This window comes from Excalfactoria chinensis, chromosome 5, assembly GCF_039878825.1.
Source record: "Excalfactoria chinensis isolate bCotChi1 chromosome 5, bCotChi1.hap2, whole genome shotgun sequence".
Lineage (NCBI taxonomy): Eukaryota > Metazoa > Chordata > Aves > Galliformes > Phasianidae > Excalfactoria > Excalfactoria chinensis.
This window is the reverse complement of record NC_092829.1, coordinates 32,883,426-32,902,378: the sequence shown is the minus strand read 5'-3', so window position 1 is coordinate 32,902,378 and position 18,953 is coordinate 32,883,426. Positions and strand designations below refer to the sequence as shown.

Sequence of the window (18,953 nt, the reverse complement as noted above, 5' to 3'; positions counted from 1 at the left end):
GAACATTTCAAATCAAGCATCGATTTTTTTTTTTTATTATTATTATTATTTTTTTTTTTTTTCCTTGCTGCTTCATGATACCTCATCCTTACCTCCACTCCTTCAAGCTGGCTCAGAAGAGTTTGTACACCTGGAAGATCGTATCCATAATCATCTATGTCCACCACAGCCTCCTTCTCCTGCATCCAGCCCTTTACTTCATCCACATCATGATCATACTGGTGAACTTGCTGGGCTGCTCTCAGATTCTAGAATAAAGAAAAACTTTGATGGTAATACAATATATATCATGTCTGTAGTGCAAAAACCAGTGACCATAATATCATGTCCTAATGCAGAACAAGAGTAGAAGAGAAACACCTTCCCAATTAAGTCATCTAATTTCCTCAAGTTCTCTTAAGTTCTCTTTCTCAATGGAAAGAAAGAGGTGTATCCAAAGATGTATCCAAATTTGTTCCCATGCAAGATGGAAAGCAAAAATTGCTCTCTCAACTGCAGAAAGCGTCTCAGAAAACTTGCTTGGAATAGAGATGTATATTGCAGTGAAAGTAAGGTGAGTTGGGTGAAAATTAAGCTTTCTGAAATTAGAATTTAAAATATTCTGAAGTTGTTTCACTGTTTATGTTAACAATTGGCATGCATCAACTTCATGGCATAGTGAAATAGACTACAGTGAGCTTGAACTACTCCATATTCAAAATGGGTATGTAACAGTAGTGAAAAGAGCTGAGGACGTCTGACATTTTATGTCCTCTTTAAGCCAGCTTAAAAAGTTGAATTTAATTGTCCTTTCTGTTTTCTAAATACATCTGAAACTACTGTTTCACAGGATGGTGTGAGTTGATTTTACAGCTAACTGCTGCCAAAAGGTAAAGGTTTTGTCCCCGCATTCTCTATTATACTTTCTCTGATTTCCCTTTTTTGATGTCAACTCACTGACCCAGTAAAAATATATATAGACAGTTCTCCCCTCATTTAATGAGCTGAATTAATTAAAAAGAAAAAGAAAAAAAAAAAGAAAAGAAAAGAAAAAAAGAGAAAAGAAAGAAAAAAAAGAAAGAAAATAAAAGTTCAGTGAGTGGCAGAGCTGGCCTCCTGTGAGCAGTGGTAAATCACTAGGTTAGCTTAGGTTTTAAGGAAATTGGATCTAGCAGTGAACTTAGGTAAACAGTATGCCAGCAGGATGTTAGGCACCTTTCATGTATAATCTTGCCAGAAACAGCAGGGAAAGCAGTGGCTATAAAGGGAAACTGATCAAGAAGATGGAGAACATAACATACCCATTACTCTTATCTTTGTGTTTCTACACTGGCAATACACTGGTTTGAGAAAGGAAGAAGGATATATGAAAATGCAGGGAATTAAATGTTCCATGTATTTCCTACCTCTGTCCTTGTCTGGATGGCATGGCACAGTTTCTCCCACATCTCGTTAATCTGCTTTGTCCTTTTCTGGATAATATCTGTCTTGTTGTGGCCATCCTTCTCTAGTTTAGATGCTAATTCATTTAAGGAGAGAACTTTGGAATGTCCCAGAGGTTTAATCTCATTTACAAAATCTTTAAACTTTTTCTCCTGTACCTATAGGATAAACAGGGACACAGATATAAAATATTACGCCTATCTCTTTTAAAGAAAGAGGAAGAATCACTTCCTTTGTAGTGTACAACACAAAAGTTATTCAATGCAGAGTGTTAACTAACTACATGATAAGACCAGAAGATCTGGAACCAAGAAAGTATCTGTTGTCTTGATCATTAAACCTTTCAAGTTACAGAGAAAAATCACCCACAATCTGACAAAGAAATGCTGCCCAGAACTAGGAAACTAACCTCTTTAGCTTGTCAGAATATGTAACAGTTGTTGAAAACATTAATTCAGTAAACCATGGAGAGGAATAAAGTATACCCCTCTGCAACACATGACCTGAGGAGAAATTCATCCATGAAACAAGCAGCTAGAGGTGAGAATGCTCTATTTCAAGATTTCCCACTGAAACTGTTGCAAGACTGTGAGGTTGCAAGGTTATGTTTTGTCAAATTTATGAACAGTGTCAGAAGTCAAGTGTACCAACCTCACCTTATTCCAGGAAAAAGCTGACTCTGTTGTACCTCCATTCTCCATTGGAGAATGCTACCAATGAAAGCCTTCCATAAGCAAACAGTAACCAGCCTGAGGCTTTGCTGCAGTGAGAACTGGTTTGCTTAGTTTTTGTCACTGTAACGTTTCACTTTCAACAGCTGCACAAAAATTTTGGTAAACATTTTCTTGCTTTACCACACAACACATACAACACCTTTTATTTTCTTTTACCTCAACACCATCTAAGTCCTGCCCATAGTCATCAGACTCTGCAATAGACTGTTTACTGGAAAGCCAGGCATCCACCAGCTGGAATTCTCTTTCAAACTGATACAGCTGGAACTGTTCTTGCAGGCATTTTCTCTGGATCTCAGCCTTTTGCAGGAGAGACTGGTAGTCTGCTAGGATACTCTGGAGCTTTGAAAGTATGGCTGGACTGCAAAAAGCAAACAAACAAACAGCATAAAACAAACAAGAATCAAAAGGTGTGTTTCTGTTCTACTGCTCTTTTTGAGCACTGTCTTTTCTAACAGGTTGGATTTGTAACACCTTCAGAATGCTGAAGAGTCCAGTTGTTGTCATGGAGTGATTTATAAGAAGATGTGAGAACCAACTAGTCAAAGTATCTTACATTGCTGCTCTTTTCCACTTCTTTCTTCTCAGTAATAAAAACAAATTGGAAATGAAAAACAGTGAACTGTCAAGAATGTCTATTGCCTTTCCCAAACACGGTACTTGTTGAACAATTATAATTCAACATAATGAGACTTCAACTGAGAAGTAGATGAAAGTTCCTCAGAATAGACAGTGGACAAAGAAGCTGACCTAATTGGTCTGCTGTTGAAACATCAACAGTTATGAAAACATTAAAACAATCATAAAGCTTTCTGGGAGCTTGAGAGTATGTGATGGTAGTGAAGAAGGGACTGATGTCCCTTAAAATCACATTTCTAAGTAAGCCATTGAACAGCTAATGAGGACTGAACTTTTTCCATATTTGTCTTCCTTGGGGAAATTTCGGTTAGAAAACAGAAGCCTACTTTTTCTTTCCTACCTCTCTGGGTTGTCTTTGTTTATTAATCTGGCACCCGTCTCCTGCACTTTCTCAATCCGAGGCCTAAAACCCTCCATGTCCAGCTTGGTGGCTTCAAGTTTACGTAGTAAAGCTTGAGTGGATTCTTCATTCTTCCCATAATCAGAAGTCTCTAGAATGAAGCTCCTCTCTGCCAGCCAGGCCTCCACATCCAGTAGCTGTATAAAATACAGGGATGAGCTTATACACAGCTATAGTTTAGGTCAAGGCAAAGGAAACTCTAAAGCATCGGTGCTCAAAGAGATGCATCAGTCAAAATAGTAAGCAGTAAGCTGCCTTCCAGTCTAGTCTAGTTATTCCAAAAATTGTATGCCCAAATCCCAATTCTTACAATTACTTGTTTATCCTTAACTACGGTTACATGGAAAAACAACTGTTATGTCTCTACTGTAACTGTACTTACCAGATAGAAAAAATCAGAACAGTATGAATTCTGCTCATATATCAGTATTTAGAGACACTCAGCAGTACAGGTATCTTTTAAAGCAAATAAAGGTCAAAATAAATTCCTCATGAACCATTCTTACCTCAGTCAGGAACTGATGGGCCTCATATGACTGCATGAGACGCTGTCTCCTCACTTGAGCCTCTGTCTTCAAGTTTTCGACAGATGTCTCCAGCTCCTTCATCTGCTCCATAATCTTGCGAGAGGCTGAGTGGCCTCCCCTAACCAGTTTCTGCCCAGTACTGAGCACTGCTTTGGTCAAAGCATCCCGGCTGCTTATCTCATTCTCCAAATTCTGGAAGAAGTAAAATGACAGAACAAAAAGAAAAGCCATGTAGCTTTTTTTTTCTACCAGATAGCATTCCACAATTATTTAGTTGTGTAATTCCATTGTAGTTCCATTATAAATCCGTTTTCTATACACACAGATGGGTCATAGGTGCAATATCTGAGTGAATACATGGTGTGGAGTGCAAGAGCTCTTTTGGGTGAAGGAGCAATAGCAGAAATCAAGTTTAACCACACAATTTGTACCTTGTTTTGTATCCACCTCAGAGTGTGGAGGAAAGAAATTCTAACCACAAACCTCTTGCCTACAGATTACACCCAGATATGTCTACTTCCATTCATATTGCACCATGTTTCTTGAATTAAAACATGGCTTTATTTGAAATGAATATTTGAAAACTAGATTTTGAAAAAGCAGGTGCATACCTCTGCTTTCCTCATCTTTGGTAGGCAAGGGCCACACTTTCAATTTGTTTGTTCGTCCTATGGTTAACTAAGCCTAAGCACATTGAAAAGAAAATAGTTGTTCTATTTATTTTCAAAGCAGTTCAAACAGGTGGTTTCAGAGTTAGACTGTGGTGCTGTGTTGTTGTAGAAGAGATGCCCTCTGGGAAGAGAATCTGCTCTTTCAACTTTATTATCAGACTTGGCTGCAAAACAGCTCTGACTTTAACCTTGCCTTTAACTTTCCCCTATTAATTTCAAGACAGCCACTACATTGTTGAAAAGTAACACCATATTTGACCCCAGCAGAGCAGAACCCAGTAGCAAAGGTTTTAAAACATCTTGTACTCCCTATTAATAATAAGCTAGCAGTGGGAAGAACAACTTTACAGTTGAACATTTAGGCATTATGCATTCACAGTACTTCATTTATACCAGCAGAAAAGGGTGGTGGGGGAGTGAGTGGAAACTGTTCTTCCAAACTAAGCAGCTATACTTATGTATGCTATATTTGAGTGTAAATGCACTTTTGCATGACATTCAGTTTTGTCACCTTGATACATTTAGTTCACTACCACTTTTGTGGTAATGATCAAGTATTAAATTTGCAAACCTGACTCAATAGGACAAAAAATAGGGGGTAGAACAAACAGCATATTCAATTTTTGACTTATACATAATATGGATCTAATATATCCATGGGTCTTACATATTCTGGAAGATGCATTATAAACATTTTGCAGTTGCAGTTCTTCATTAAACTGTGAGTACACATTTAGGATAAATATACTTTTTAAGAGAATTCATCCATGTCCTGTCATGTCACTTGTACCAGCCTAAACTTTTTACCCCGGAAACATTAAAAAATCTTTTGCAAGTTCAGTCTTACTTTTAGGCACGCAGATTGCACCAAATGCCTGTGCCTACAGTATGTATTTATATACATTCGTATTCCTTCCTTATCAGACCTTCCATCTTTCCCAGTCCTATTGCAGATTACACAGATTTTTCCCAAAAGGGAATTGACCTGGCACTTAAATGTGCTGTCTTTTGCTAACATTAAATACCAATAGCTGCTGGAAAGTTTTAGCAGCATTTTCTTCCTTCCACCACATGTTTGTAGAGAGAGAGTGATCCTTACTCAAAAACAATTAGAAAAGCAGCTGCTGTTTTATGGGAATTTGAGATGATAATGTTCCAGGCGCTGCTGTGCCTGATAGTCAATCTAGATGTTGTGAAATAATTCAGCAGCTATCTTGAAAGCTACCACTGGAATGAAGGTCAGCTAAGGATCATAGAAGCTTGTTAACTCCCTCCCCCCAGAGCAGAGAAGTTTTGGGGGAAGATGTTTTTCTGGGAGCTCATCCTGAGACACCTGAGCAATAAGCTTGCTTGGGTGTACTTAACAAGTTACACAGTATGTTAGGACATTAGGACATCCTTTGTAGCTCAAAGAAATAGCATTTACAACAGATGCAAAATCTATTTCATATTGTAAGAGCCAGGTTTTAAACTCAGTTTGCAGAAAAAGCCTGTGTTCACAGAAGCATATAGCATGGTACCTAGAGCATTGCTGTGATAAGCGTGGAATCCCACATGTCAAACCACAGACATATCCTTTGAGAAAAATATCATTATCAGACAAGGATAAGAGTTATCCCCAGCATCATGAATCCTGCTAGCCAATGCACTGAAGTTTTCTTATGGCAAACTGAATTGCTTATTCTCTCTTTGATTCTGAAGAATGAGAATGACATTACCTGATGCTTTTCCTGTAGACTCTGAACAGTTGCCAGGGATTGGCCATAATCTCTGGAGGATGCCATGGGAAGTTTCTCGTGAACCCAGGCCAACTCCTCATCAACATCTCGGAAAAACTGGTATTGAAGTCTGCTTTCCTCCAAACTCCTGCGTCTCTCCTGCAGAGGATCACGTAGACTTTTGTATCTGGAGATTTTAAAGGGAACACACATGAGAACCGCAAAACTGTACAGAATGAACACAAAAGGTTCTATTCAGAATAAAGTAGACAATTAAAAATAAAAAAGATGCAGAGAAGAAAAAGGCTGAAAAAAATAGGCAAAATTCTGCAGGAGACGGACCAGGCACTAACACACCTTTGCACCAGATGATCAACACTCTCTTCTAGCTCATCAGCAAGGAAATGCTTTTCCTTCTGGAATTCCTGGGCTGTGTTCACAAGCTCTTGCAACCGGTCCCTGTGGCTAGAAATATCTTGCTCCAGTTCCTCTTGTTTCTTCAGATGACTGTTCAGAACCACTAGATCACTGCTGCTATATGGGGCTTTCAACTCATTTTCCACGTCTTCCAGCCATTTTTCTGTATCCTCTATACTCCGCTGAAAATGAAGGGCCTGGAGGCAAACAGAACAAAAAAGCCAATTAAACCTTTAGACATAAATTACAATATATAATGGTGGCCCCATTCAATAAGAATCACACACAAATGCAGAGAAACTTCCAAGGGCTCAGTGACTTCCTCCTAGATTTGGCAGTGGTCCAAATGAAGAAAATGATTCAGTCAGAGTGAATACACGAACAAATGCATCAGGATATAATCTTATTTGTGTCTCGTTGCACATATACCAGTGATGGACAGTACCTTAAAAGGCAGACATTTAAAGGCAGATCTTTATTTTATGCCCACAGAGTAGACTGTGCAAAACTCAGAGTCATGAGAAGTGATTATGCCTGAGAAGAACTAGGAGAATGGAAAGCAGCTGCAGGCATCTTTCTCATAAGATGGTGATAAGATACCAGTGAGAACTGAGTCCAGAGAACTGAAAGACAGAAAGGTACACATTTTCCCTCAGTACCTTTTTCTGGAAACCTAACCTAACTTAGCAGTAGAAAGCAGAAAGACATGCAGCCCACAAATCCTTCCCTCTCACAAGGGATCTCTAATTCCTCTCAATAACTCCTCACTTTGCAGTTTTTTGCTCTGGTGGTCTTGAGGTCTGATTGTTTTAAATGGCACATTCATATTTAAGACTGCAGCAGGGCATTCATGCTGCCTCTGGAAATAACACAAAAACCCAACCACTAGTGTATCTGTATTACCTTGTAAGCATCCTGCAGCTTGGCCCGTTTATCTTGGCAGCTTGCTAGCAGCTCCTCCCATAGCTCTTCCATCTCTTGTAGCCTGGACTGAATGGCCTCAGGGGCATAGTGTCTCTCACGTATCATCTTCTCACCTTCCTGCAGCAGAGAGAATGATCAAACTGATGGACAAATTTTCCAGACTTTCTGGCCTCTACAATTATCTGAAATGTTGGAACAATACTAGAAAACAGGACAGGGAGCCTAGTTAGTGACCACTGAGTTTTTTTCTGCATTCCATGATCACTGCTTGAGATAGCCCAGCCACCCTAGCCCACCCTTCTCCCTTACTTTCATGTTAAGGAAAGTGAACTATCTATCTTGTACAAAGGAACTACTGCATGAGATAAGAAAACCTTTTTCAACCACATATCGTATGATAAATGTATATCTGCATTTTAATTCCTGAGCTGCAGACCCTTAACAGGATGGCAGAAGAAGAGGTAGAGTGGGTACAGTAAGATCTCCATCAGATAGAATATTCAGTACTTATATACTTAAGCTAGGACCATGGTTGCCTGAGGAAGCTAAGCTGAGTTACTTTGTCTTTTACAACGAGGAAGAAGAGACACAGAGAGACAGTACACAAAGACAGCAGGTGCCAATTTTCTTATAAAAAAGCAATTCCCAAGTTCATTCTCAGAAAGAAATAACGAGAGATGTGTTAGTATAGAGAGAGTTGTAGTTACACCCTTTAATCCCCCATCATGTCTATGTTGTGTCTAAACAAACTGAGCTCTACAATACTGGATGCAGGTGACCCTGAGGAGGAACTCTGCTCTTAATGCTTTTATGCAAGTTATCTCCTGCAAAATACAGCTAGTGAGTGCTGTGCTGAGAATAAGTTTAGTAAGCATGTAACAGTCTGTTCTTCCAAACCAATCATCTGATCACAGCTTCTGCCAAGTATCTGACAAAGCTTGTCAGACTTCCCTCATATCTCTCCTACTAGGTATGTCTCTGTAATGGTAATACTTGAAAATTCATCTTGGATCTTTTTGTTGGATAAAACTTCTCTGAATTATTGAAGTTGTGCATCCAATTACCTAGGTTCCATTTTTGAAAGAAACAGATACACCTCTATAGTGTGATTCACACCAGAGAGAAGTGTCAGAAGTCAGTGGGATTAATCATTCATAGCACCCATCTCCTTCCATGGCATCACAGTGAATATGGATAACAAGCTAACACTAAGTACTAACAGATAAGTTGAAAGAACTCTGTGGGCACAGGAAGTTCACAGACCAAAAGAGCAAACTTTTCAGCCCACTCAGAGACAGAGTGAACAATGTCACTGAGGGGACAGTGATTTCTCCTTGCTTGTTTGAGGTCTGTGTAAGTCAGTTTGTTTATAGTTTTTCATGCTAGTTGCCCAGAGTTGCCAACAACCCAGCTTCTCTCACAGATTTGATGGAATCCAGGCGATTTCTATTGGCCATGATCTCTGCTTGGAAAGTCTGATGTTTCTGCAGCTTGGTCTGCAGGTTGCTTGGGTCCCTCCAGCTATCATCCTGGGCAATACTATTCTTCTCATTGATCCACGCAGCCACCTTTGGGAAGGAAAGAACAGAAGTGGACAAAAAACTTCAGTGTTTCTTCAGCTGTGATCTGCCAGGGTCTCTTCTCGTATGCATAAAACACTGAACTAGTGAGAGGGGACATAAATGAGTTGTCCTTCTGAAATTCAGCTTCCCTAATCTCCTCAAGTCATGATGAGGGCACCCGTACAACTCTCTACCAGCACTGTCATCTGGAAAGATGTCTGTCTCTATGAAATTGTTCTTATGCAGTAAAAATTGTGTGCATTTGCACATGTGTGTCTGTGGAAGAAAGGGCAGTTACCTCCCTATTTCTAGCCACACTATATCTCACAAGAAGAGGATTACTTCATCTCTTCCCATGAATTATGATTTGGTGGCACATTTCCTTTTAATGCACCTATTTCTTACTGATTTTTGTAGTCCAAATGAAGGGAATTTGTTGCTCGAAAACTGAAAAATATCCATTAACCCTTATCTACATATTTTCAAATATTATCTCATTATAGACTCAGTTTCTTGACTTTTCTCTCATTAAATCCCATAAGGGTTTCAGACCTCTGCAGCACAGCATGTTTTAAGAACCAGAATGCATTGAATGCTGTGTAATTGTACCTCATAGGAATTCTTCAACAACTTCTGCAGAAGCCTTGATTCCTCTAGTAGATGTCTGCGAACAGCAGCATTCTCCAGTAATTTCTCTTTTCTAAAAAAAAGACAGATGCACAAGGAATAAAACATAGAGTGAATTAGATATGTAAAGAGTTCTTAATTTTCATGTCTAAAAAACATAAGATTTAACCCTCAACCTCTAGGAGAAAGCAGTCCATAGTATGCAGCCTTCCATGATTCTGACTTTCAGAGAAGACACTCAGGATACTGTGGGAAGAACTACTAGCAGATATGTTTAAAGCATGCACAAATTCTGTGTGTACAATGGCTGCATCCTGGAATCACCATTAGTGACTTTCTGAGGACAATCGAACATTATAGAAAGCCTGTGAGTATAAAGATATTTGTCACTAATAACATGTGACAGGCCAAAACTACATCGTCCTTTCATCTTTCTTCCAAATATGGCCATGCAGCATTTTATTCATGTTGATACAGGCATGAAATGTTTTGATTATATTAATAAATTTGTACGTTCACTTTCATCATAAGCAATTTCTGATCCCTTTTTGTAGATTTTACAGTACATCTTTTTATCTACCACAACACTGAATATAATAGTTTCTAATGTTTGCATTTATGTTTTAATGTATTCAACATATGTGTTCATCTTAATTTATGTATTAAGATGAACAATATGCAACATGCTAGGAAAAATAAAGTAATTCACATTAGAAATAATAGTAAAATGCCCTAATGGATAATTTGAGCAGAGTCTTAAGATCAACCTACCAGATCAGAGGAAAAGCAATTGCATAGCAAATGAATGCCCTTTCTTGATGGCGTTTAATTACAGTATTATTTAATGTCACGCAGAGCTCTGTGTGTTGTTTGTAGCACTGCCCCTCGGGCCACACCAGGGTACAGAATTAAAGGAACAGTGCCCTTTTTCTGAATTTTGCCTCTCTCTTTTATTGCAGTTTTGGAAACTTTCTGATGAAATATAAACTAGACTCGAGCAAGTTTTGCAAGACCACAGATAGCAGTGCAAAGTCAAGTAAATGCAAACCAGTTTATGATTCTCTTAAAACATTTAAAGATTTTAGAGCTATGTGGGCAGTTTCACTGCAAGAGTGATGGGTAGCAAACATGATGAAGGCTTGACTTTACCTCCTCAGAACGGCTTGGCATCTGTTGGTGATGTTGTCTGAGTCATAATGTTTGTTCTGAATTAGCTGCTGGGCAAATGAAGCCATCTCATCAATTTTCTCCATCTGAGCTTCCAGGGATTTTTCAAATTGCATGTGTTTCCGCTGCAGGCTCTCCACACTAGACACTGAGTCCTGGATGGAATTCAACAAAAGGAAGCTGATTTCAATCAGAGTCATTCCATCCACCAAACTGATAATCCAGAAGCTAAATGACATTTACCCCACATTTTCAAGCTGTCAAAAATTTTATTGGCCTTTGAAATTTATTGGCATTGAATCTGAGACTTGGAGTCTAAATTAATGTTTTATGCATGGCCTGAGATGATTGTTTCAGGGTCAAAACTGAGCAAACTACTGGATGCTTAGCTGCTTCTGCTGGTTGTTGTGCTACAAAGAGCATCTCACACTTCTCTGGAGAAAAAGCTGATCTCCTTCTACTATTAAATCAATCTTGTGACAGATACTATCTCAAAAGAAAATACGGGATGCTGAGAAATCAGAGTTAAATCAACAAATATGCCACAGAAAGAGATTGAAATTAGAGCCTCAGTTTCAACCCATGGGATCTGGAAGCGTTCTGATTGAGTTTTCAATCTGAGGACTGAAGCCTGCCCTTACAGCTAATCTGTAGAGAAACACAGAACCTGACTTCATGTAACATTTGTGAATCCAAAGACTTAGAACTCTCTTTTCAGCATCCCTCTGCACTATTAATTTTAAAATCAGCAGCATCATAATGTTACTTTAATAAAATCTGCTTTCTCACTTTTCTAGAGGACATTATAAAGCTCCTGGAGAAACCTGTCTTTTCAAAAGTTCACATCAAATGGGCCAGAAAAACATCTAAATTACTGGGTGCTTACTGGAAAAGTCACTGGACAAGAAAGTACTTACATGCTGTTCTCTGTGCACTGCTGAGCTAAATATGGCTGGAAAATAGATCCTTCTAAATCTTTTATACTTCAGTGGAGGGACTGTAAGTACATATCTCCAGAATGAAAATAAAATAGATACGAGCCACTAGCCTTAGATGTTTTTCATATGATTTGTACCAATTATGTCTACAGTGAACTCTGAGATGTAATTGTTGTTCCTTCAGCTAATTTGGTACCTATGCAAGTTACCAAAGGTAACCTAAGCATCAGAGTTTATATCCAACATCCTGCATGACTTCTGTAACCCGTGTATTAGTCTGCAGTTTCAGTTATTGCAGTGTTACTGATACCTGAAGTAGCTAAAGTAGAGCAACACTATTTATATCAGAAATGACCACAGTGACAACTCACACACTGCTAGTAAATTTGCTTGAGTCAGGTAAGACCAGGTAGAGAAATACAGTCTTTTTTTCCCCTGCTATAATAGGAGTAGTTAGACTGTTTCATTACTCTAAGGGCTGAGAAACTCATCTCATTTAAAGTACTGGAAGGAAACGTGACCCTAAGTCATCAATAAGGCAAAGCAGTAACTTTGAAAGGAGAAAGATGGAGAAAGAAAGAAGAAGCACATCATCATACTTCACATCTCCCTGCCCCCCAAACCTATAGCTGAGAAAACTATCAATACTTGGAGCACCTACCCCTAAGTCTTCATTGGCTAGGAAAGCCTCTTTGCTGCTGAGCCAGCTCTCAGTCTGTTCCACATAGCCATAGAATTTCTGCACAGGGAGAAGAAAGAATTATAAAATGGACACACTCGTGACTTAGGAAGAATATACTGAAAAATACCTAAAATGCTGAGGCTATTGTAAAGTCTAACCACAAGAGCATTGGATGGCAGTAAATATTGGATGCTGGCAAAACCACATGCGTAACAATTACTGCACTTTTCTCTTTAATAAGACGACCATTTCTTTTTGTCTAAAGGCACTGGATACAATATGAGTACTTGCAGCATGTTTGCTAATAATGCATAGAGAGTGTTGTGTAAAGCAACTGGCCTGAAGTAAGTATAATGTAGTCCATAAGAAGCATGAAAACAGTCCTTACCATATGGTTTAAGTTCTTATATACGTGAAGCTTTTTAGACGGCTCTAGTAAAACAAGCAGTTATTTTAGGTACTTGACATTCCACATTATAAAATCTCTCAGCTATTTCTGACTTTGGGCAGAAATTTTGTGAAGTGAGATGACGGTTACAAGGATGTTTCTGGAAAGCTGCAGCCAAAACAGTTTTTCCATTTAAAAGAAAGCCAGAGGGAGAAAACTAGATTTTGTCCATGCTATTTTTCCCCCCCACAATTGTTTAAAAACATGCCTCCATCCACACTGTTTTTCTTGGGGGAGAGAGTTTAGAATTTATAGGACTTTCTACTTCAAGTATGTTCCTTTTGCCAACTACACGAATGTTTGAGTTCTGTCAAGTTTCATGGCCTCTGAAAAGCAGACGGTCGTACATTCAACAAAAATGCATTTAATTTGTAAAGACAGAATTTAAAGATACAGTAAAAGCGCCATCACTGAATGTGCTCTGCCCTCAGTCATCTTCCAGAAACCAGTGTTAAACACTGGATATTATTACATCACCCTCAGCTAATGGTAACACCCCGTCAAAATACACTGCTTATACTGGGGAAAGTTGTCAGTGTGATGTGCATTTCATTTCGAATGTCTTTTTACTTACCTGTAAATCTTGTGCTTGAAACAATTTTATATATTGCTCCTGCCATGCTTGGATCAATTCAGACCAGGCTTTCTGTAGTCTGGATAGAGACTGATGAATCTCAGGGGTTGCATAGTGACCAGAATTGGCAAGTTGTTGACCATAGTTACTGAGAGAGTTGAATCTTTCCACTCGTGCTTCAATCTCCTCCTAAAATATATTACTAAAGTTGATGTCAAGGGTTTATGGTATGCCAACTATTCAGAATACAGGTCTTAAGGGGCAGAATATAGGCTGTAACTTTCCAACACTAATATTTGTGTGGAAAATCATTCATCTTTGATCTGTGTTACTGAAAAAGTGTAAAAATATCTAAGAGAAAATAAATGAGGACAATAAATGACTGTATTGCTTTAGGAACAACTGGTCTCCTACAAATCAAAATCAGAATTCAATTAGAAACAGATTGGAAAATGCTCAGATATAAACAAACATAGTTTTGAACACCCATAGTACTGTATCTCCCACTGAGTTTTCCTATATGAATGTGGTTCTTTTGAGACAAACAGCACCTAGATGTTTCTCCTCTCCTGCCAAGTTAGTTGGCATCAGATTATTACATCAAAAACACTCTTCTAATTTATTCCATGGTGCTAAGATGAAATATTTAACTTCTCCTGGTCTGAGGAATGAATTATACCTTTATACTGAATCCTCAGATTAAAAGCAAGAGTGAGCTCTGCAAACTTGAGTGTGGAATTCCTAATGTAAACCATTTGAAAATGAAAATAACCACATACTGAAATAATGCTGTGCAATATCTTGCAAACCACCTTAGAAATGATGTCATGGACCACTAAATGTCTGAAATTACAGAAAGGCTCTTTTTAGAGATTTTTGTTTGAGAGGGGTGATGGTGCCTTGAGTTTGACAAAACAACTGCAAGATACAATTCTATTTTTTTTTTTTATTCAGATTACTGCTTTGCAGTCAACTACAGAGACCCCTAAGGACTAACACCATTAAAAAAAATAAATCCGTTTTCTATTGTGACTTTTACAAGTTTAGTCAACCCGGTACAATAGGAAGAATTCCCTGGATTCCACCTTTTCTGCGTGACTCTCAGTGGAATCCTTGGATTCCTTCCCTAGTGAGATCAAGAGCTAGGTCTAGATCTTGTTACTATCTAAATTCAAAATACACCATAACAGTGTGCAGTGTGTTGAGGTTTTTATACTGTCTTCTGTCGTTTCTATTACTAATGGAAAAAAAAAAAAAAGCAAAAAAAAAAAAAAAAAGCTGAATATTTGACTTGAGAAAGAACCATTAACAGACAGAAGACCAATAGAAGAGGGGACATCAGTTATTTGACACTAAATTCAGGTCTGGAAAATGAATTAGGATTTAGTACTATTCATGCTAGTAATGGGAAGTGCAAAGCACTGGATTTTCATTGTTAGTATTAGTCATGATTCTGAGAATATGCTTTTTAGAAAAAGAAATATAACTACAAAGAAGTAATAGAGGAACTGAATGATAGCTACTATGCATGGGAAAAAGTAAAATATCAATGTTTTTTTTTTGTAAGGTTAATAATAGTACTCCTTTTAGAAAATCATCAAAAATATGAACCAAATCAGTCATCAAAAGATCGCGTGGTAATTTGTACTCAGAAATGAAGTGTTTCAGAACAGAATGTATAGTAGAACGTGATGGTAATTCACTGCCCTGTATGAGACAAACTGCTGTTTTTATTTTCTTCTTAGGAAAATGGAGTTTGCATCACAAAATCTAGCTCAAAGCTAGACTGACATTAACTTCTTGGCAACCTAAGAGATCAGAACTGAACATGTTTTGAAACTGAATCAGCTTTTCACCTGCAGAGTTGGATAGCAGAAGAAGTAAGCAGTAATGTGGTTTCCTGGGAAATGAGCTACTAAATAGCCCATGAGATAAAATTCTACCAGTTCTTAGATGATTTCTGTCACTAGCCTGTTAGTGGAAACAGACTTCTCATCATGTTATTGTCAATTCATGCAGCAGGAATTCTGCTGTTTCCGCAGCATTTAATTCCCATAGGAATGATTGATAATACCATAAAATGGCTTGGGTTGGAATGAACCTCGAAGTTCATCAAGTTTCAAACCCTACTGCCACATGCAGAGTCACCATACTCTAGATGAGTATATTCAATTGGAAGCAGTAATGATACTTGCCTTTCTCTGCTGATGCTCCTCAATCATGCTTTCTGCTTCATTTAGGCTTTTAGGAAGCCCCCCTGCTTCCATTAAGCCTCTGATGTTTTGAATCCAATCCATAATTTCCTTCATCTCAGAGTTAAACTTCTGCAACTGATATGAGGCTGCCAGCTTCTCCTTCCTGCAACACAATGTACAACTTAGCATTATCCAACACAGAGTTGCCTAGTACCCATTCCCTCCCCATGAGCAGAAGAAGGTATCCTATGAGAAGGCAATTGAAGTGAATTCAAGCCTCCTAGCTTTTCCTTGCTGACCCCATTTTCACAATAAACCAAAATTCCACAGCTGCATGTTGCCTTGGAGACAACAGGCTTACCTTCTTTTCTATGACAGTTCATTAGAATAAGAAAAGTAAAAACCCTTACAGCTGTTTCCAGAAACAATTCCTGCTCAGGCCTAAGTCTTTCTTGTTTTGGAAATATTTGAGAAAAAAATATTCTAGAGACATCAAAAAATAAGCATTTCACAAAATATTCGTGACAATTTTTATCTGATAGCCTGGAGACATTTTAGTAAGGAAGTCATTTTCAGCTAGGAAGTCACTGGACTAACTTTCCTGAAGTCACATCTGTGGAACTTTTGTTGTCTTAAGTCATCCTTTTTCCAAATAGAGATGTTCTAGCTATCCATATAAGCTTTGAAAGGACCCTGAAAAATTTGTGGAAACCCCCTGATGAGTAGATTTGCTATCCCAGGGAATAGCTTTGCTCCTGATGAGAGATACGCATATCACAAGAAACCTTCACCTTTGTTTGGCCTGTCCCTGGAGTCGTAGCCAGTTGTTTTTCATCTCCTGTTGCTTCATAGTCAGCTTGTCATTTATGGATGGATTCCTTGTGGAAAGGCGGAAAGATTCCAGTTCCAATGGCTGGAAAGAGATTTATAGTGGGGTGAATTTATGCCAAAAAAAACTTATGTTAATTCCTGAATTTACCTCTCGGAACTAGTTCATTTTAAGATTCTAGTTTTCAAAAGAGGGTGATTTGATTGTAATACTAAAATATAATCAGTATTATTCACACAAAAAATACATTTGGATTTCTTAGCGATCATCCAAGTGGAGAAAGATACATCTGTTTTGTTTCATGCACACAAATGTTAATTTACAATTAAGAAAGCAATTTTGCAGAATGGGGACAAACAGGGAGAAAAGTGAAGGGCTAGTCATAACCTTTATTATCCTAATCTGGCTCTGAGAGGTGACAGGAGCCATGGAGGCATGACAGTTAACAGAAGCAACCAGATTTGCCCTTCAGCAGGGAACTCAAAAGTTCTGTGTATCTTGTTCAGCAAATAGCAACATCAAAATGCTACTTTCAGTGTGGGCTTTTGGTTGACAATGTTTTCATTAACAGCCTGAACAGTCATGAACACTCACCAACCCGGGTTTATATTTGTTATCTTTCTTCTACAACTACATCAACTTTATAAAAACAATGAATTTTAATTAGGCAGAAAGGAAAACATGCCAGATTGGTTTTAATCCATAAAATATTGTACAGTACATATACTATACATTGCATGCAGTATTTGAGGCAGCATTGAAAACTTTGCTCACCTTTCTGAGTTTCCACACAGTAGTTCCCTACAACAGCCTTGCTTGTGTTATCTGTGCAATGCTGACTAGTAATCACCCACATTTCAGATGAGAATTACTGAGAAAGCCACAGCTTGTTAAGATATCACATATATTGTCACAGCTTGCGTACTATTGCGAAGGAAAGATTTAGAGAAAGTTTGCAAAAATATGTTCGGTATGAAACTATTTCACCCAGCAATGCCAATAGTGAGGCATTGGTATGGGATTTCTTCTGTTGCTGCTCAGCTGAAAATATTTTTCTTTTTAATTTTTAATACATAATTATATAGGTAGTCAAGACTGTAATTAATGTTCAGATTAGTCCCAAACCATGCAAACTGGGCAATTTACAACAGCAAGAGCTGATCTGGGAATTAGGACCTAAGATTCTGGGGTTTGACAGATACAGCAGAAAACTACATGAGCCGTGATTTTGTCTTTTAGTTCTAAACTGCATTGCAGTGCAACTCATGGATCTGAAGAGACATGCCAGAGCTTTCATCAAATTTCCAAAAAATAAGAATTAAATTTTTATAGCATCCTTTGTACTTTTGCACTTCTTACCTCTATTTTGGACTTAATAACACTGATTTCTCTCTCCATCTCTTCATGTCTTCGAATAAGGTTTTCCACACTTTCGACATCTTTCCCATAATCCAGTGCTTGTATCAGGACGCTCTGGAGGGGTACAGGAAATGTAAATGGTGAAGAAGACACAAAGAAGGGTAATATTTTACTTCTATCAAACTGCTTCCTTTTCCCCTCTTCTATTAATCTCAAAATTATAAAACAGAATAGGCATTTGTACGTCCATGTGAAGAAAAAAAAAATGAGATTTTCACAGAACTTATCAGAGTTTCATATTTGTCTACATTGCACTGCAGGGAGAGATAAACAAGTTAGTGCCAAACGAACTAGCTTTGAATTGGAAAGCACTGGAAACTGCTACTTTCAAACTAAGTGGATAATTAATTCAGGTCAAGTTCTATGGTAGTTCATCTAACTTACTTCTGGTATTCAAAATTTACTTTGAAATTTACCTTTTTAGCCTTGAGTGACTTAAGGACTGGCAATCTGCAGTGTGTTTAACATCTTCCTGCAGACTTGATACACAACTGTCAAGGGTCACTACTAGATAGTCAGTATATCTTCAGTAATACAGATACCTGGGCTTGTCACTCAGAAAACAGAATATTTTCCCATGACAATTAATCCAAATCTGGGAGCTCACCTTCTCAGTAATTCTCTCTGTGATGTCATCAATTTCTCTGATCAAGGCATGAATCTCCAGGGCTCCTTCTAACTTCCTCCTGTATGCATTCAGGTTACCATGGAAACTGTTCCACCTTTTATTGGAAAATAATATTTTAGGAGTGTATTTCAGAGGTGAAAACTTCCACAACTGAGTTTCATAATGCTCAGATCTAAGTAAGAAAGTCTAGATTTCTGAGCTACATTGTGTACTTATCCCCACTTCCTCACAACAGCAGATGCAACATAAAACATCAATCTGATGAAATTATCTGGCTATATTTGTTCCTAGTTTTTCAGGATGGCATAGAAAATTAAAGCTACAGAGTCCTGAAATAGTTTCCTTAGATTACTTTAACTAGTGGACTGTGAAGTAGCAGAAAGAATATGGAAGTCTTAGCTTCATGAATGTAGTCTGTTAAATGTAGTGGAA

The 18,953-nt window shown here is 38.1% G+C and overlaps 1 protein-coding gene across 1 annotated transcript in view; it reads right to left on the bottom strand.

Moving 5' to 3' along the window:
- The window catches only part of SPTBN5 (spectrin beta, non-erythrocytic 5), an 84,953-nt gene that overhangs the window by 9,138 nt on the left and 56,862 nt on the right, over nucleotides 1-18,953 (bottom strand). Inside the window, exons 40-56 of the mRNA XM_072337868.1 lie at nucleotides 18,501-18,615; nucleotides 17,834-17,947; nucleotides 16,437-16,558; nucleotides 15,646-15,808; nucleotides 13,451-13,639; nucleotides 12,408-12,485; nucleotides 10,791-10,963; nucleotides 9,624-9,714; nucleotides 8,874-9,020; nucleotides 7,432-7,569; nucleotides 6,469-6,725; nucleotides 6,112-6,298; nucleotides 3,702-3,914; nucleotides 3,136-3,332; nucleotides 2,313-2,517; nucleotides 1,386-1,580; nucleotides 93-248 (exon numbers count right to left, since the gene is read on the bottom strand). Coding sequence (XP_072193969.1) covers nucleotides 93-248; nucleotides 1,386-1,580; nucleotides 2,313-2,517; nucleotides 3,136-3,332; nucleotides 3,702-3,914; nucleotides 6,112-6,298; nucleotides 6,469-6,725; nucleotides 7,432-7,569; nucleotides 8,874-9,020; nucleotides 9,624-9,714; nucleotides 10,791-10,963; nucleotides 12,408-12,485; nucleotides 13,451-13,639; nucleotides 15,646-15,808; nucleotides 16,437-16,558; nucleotides 17,834-17,947; nucleotides 18,501-18,615 — 2,740 coding nt within the window. The remainder of the gene's footprint in view (nucleotides 1-92; nucleotides 249-1,385; nucleotides 1,581-2,312; nucleotides 2,518-3,135; nucleotides 3,333-3,701; nucleotides 3,915-6,111; nucleotides 6,299-6,468; nucleotides 6,726-7,431; nucleotides 7,570-8,873; nucleotides 9,021-9,623; nucleotides 9,715-10,790; nucleotides 10,964-12,407; nucleotides 12,486-13,450; nucleotides 13,640-15,645; nucleotides 15,809-16,436; nucleotides 16,559-17,833; nucleotides 17,948-18,500; nucleotides 18,616-18,953) is intronic.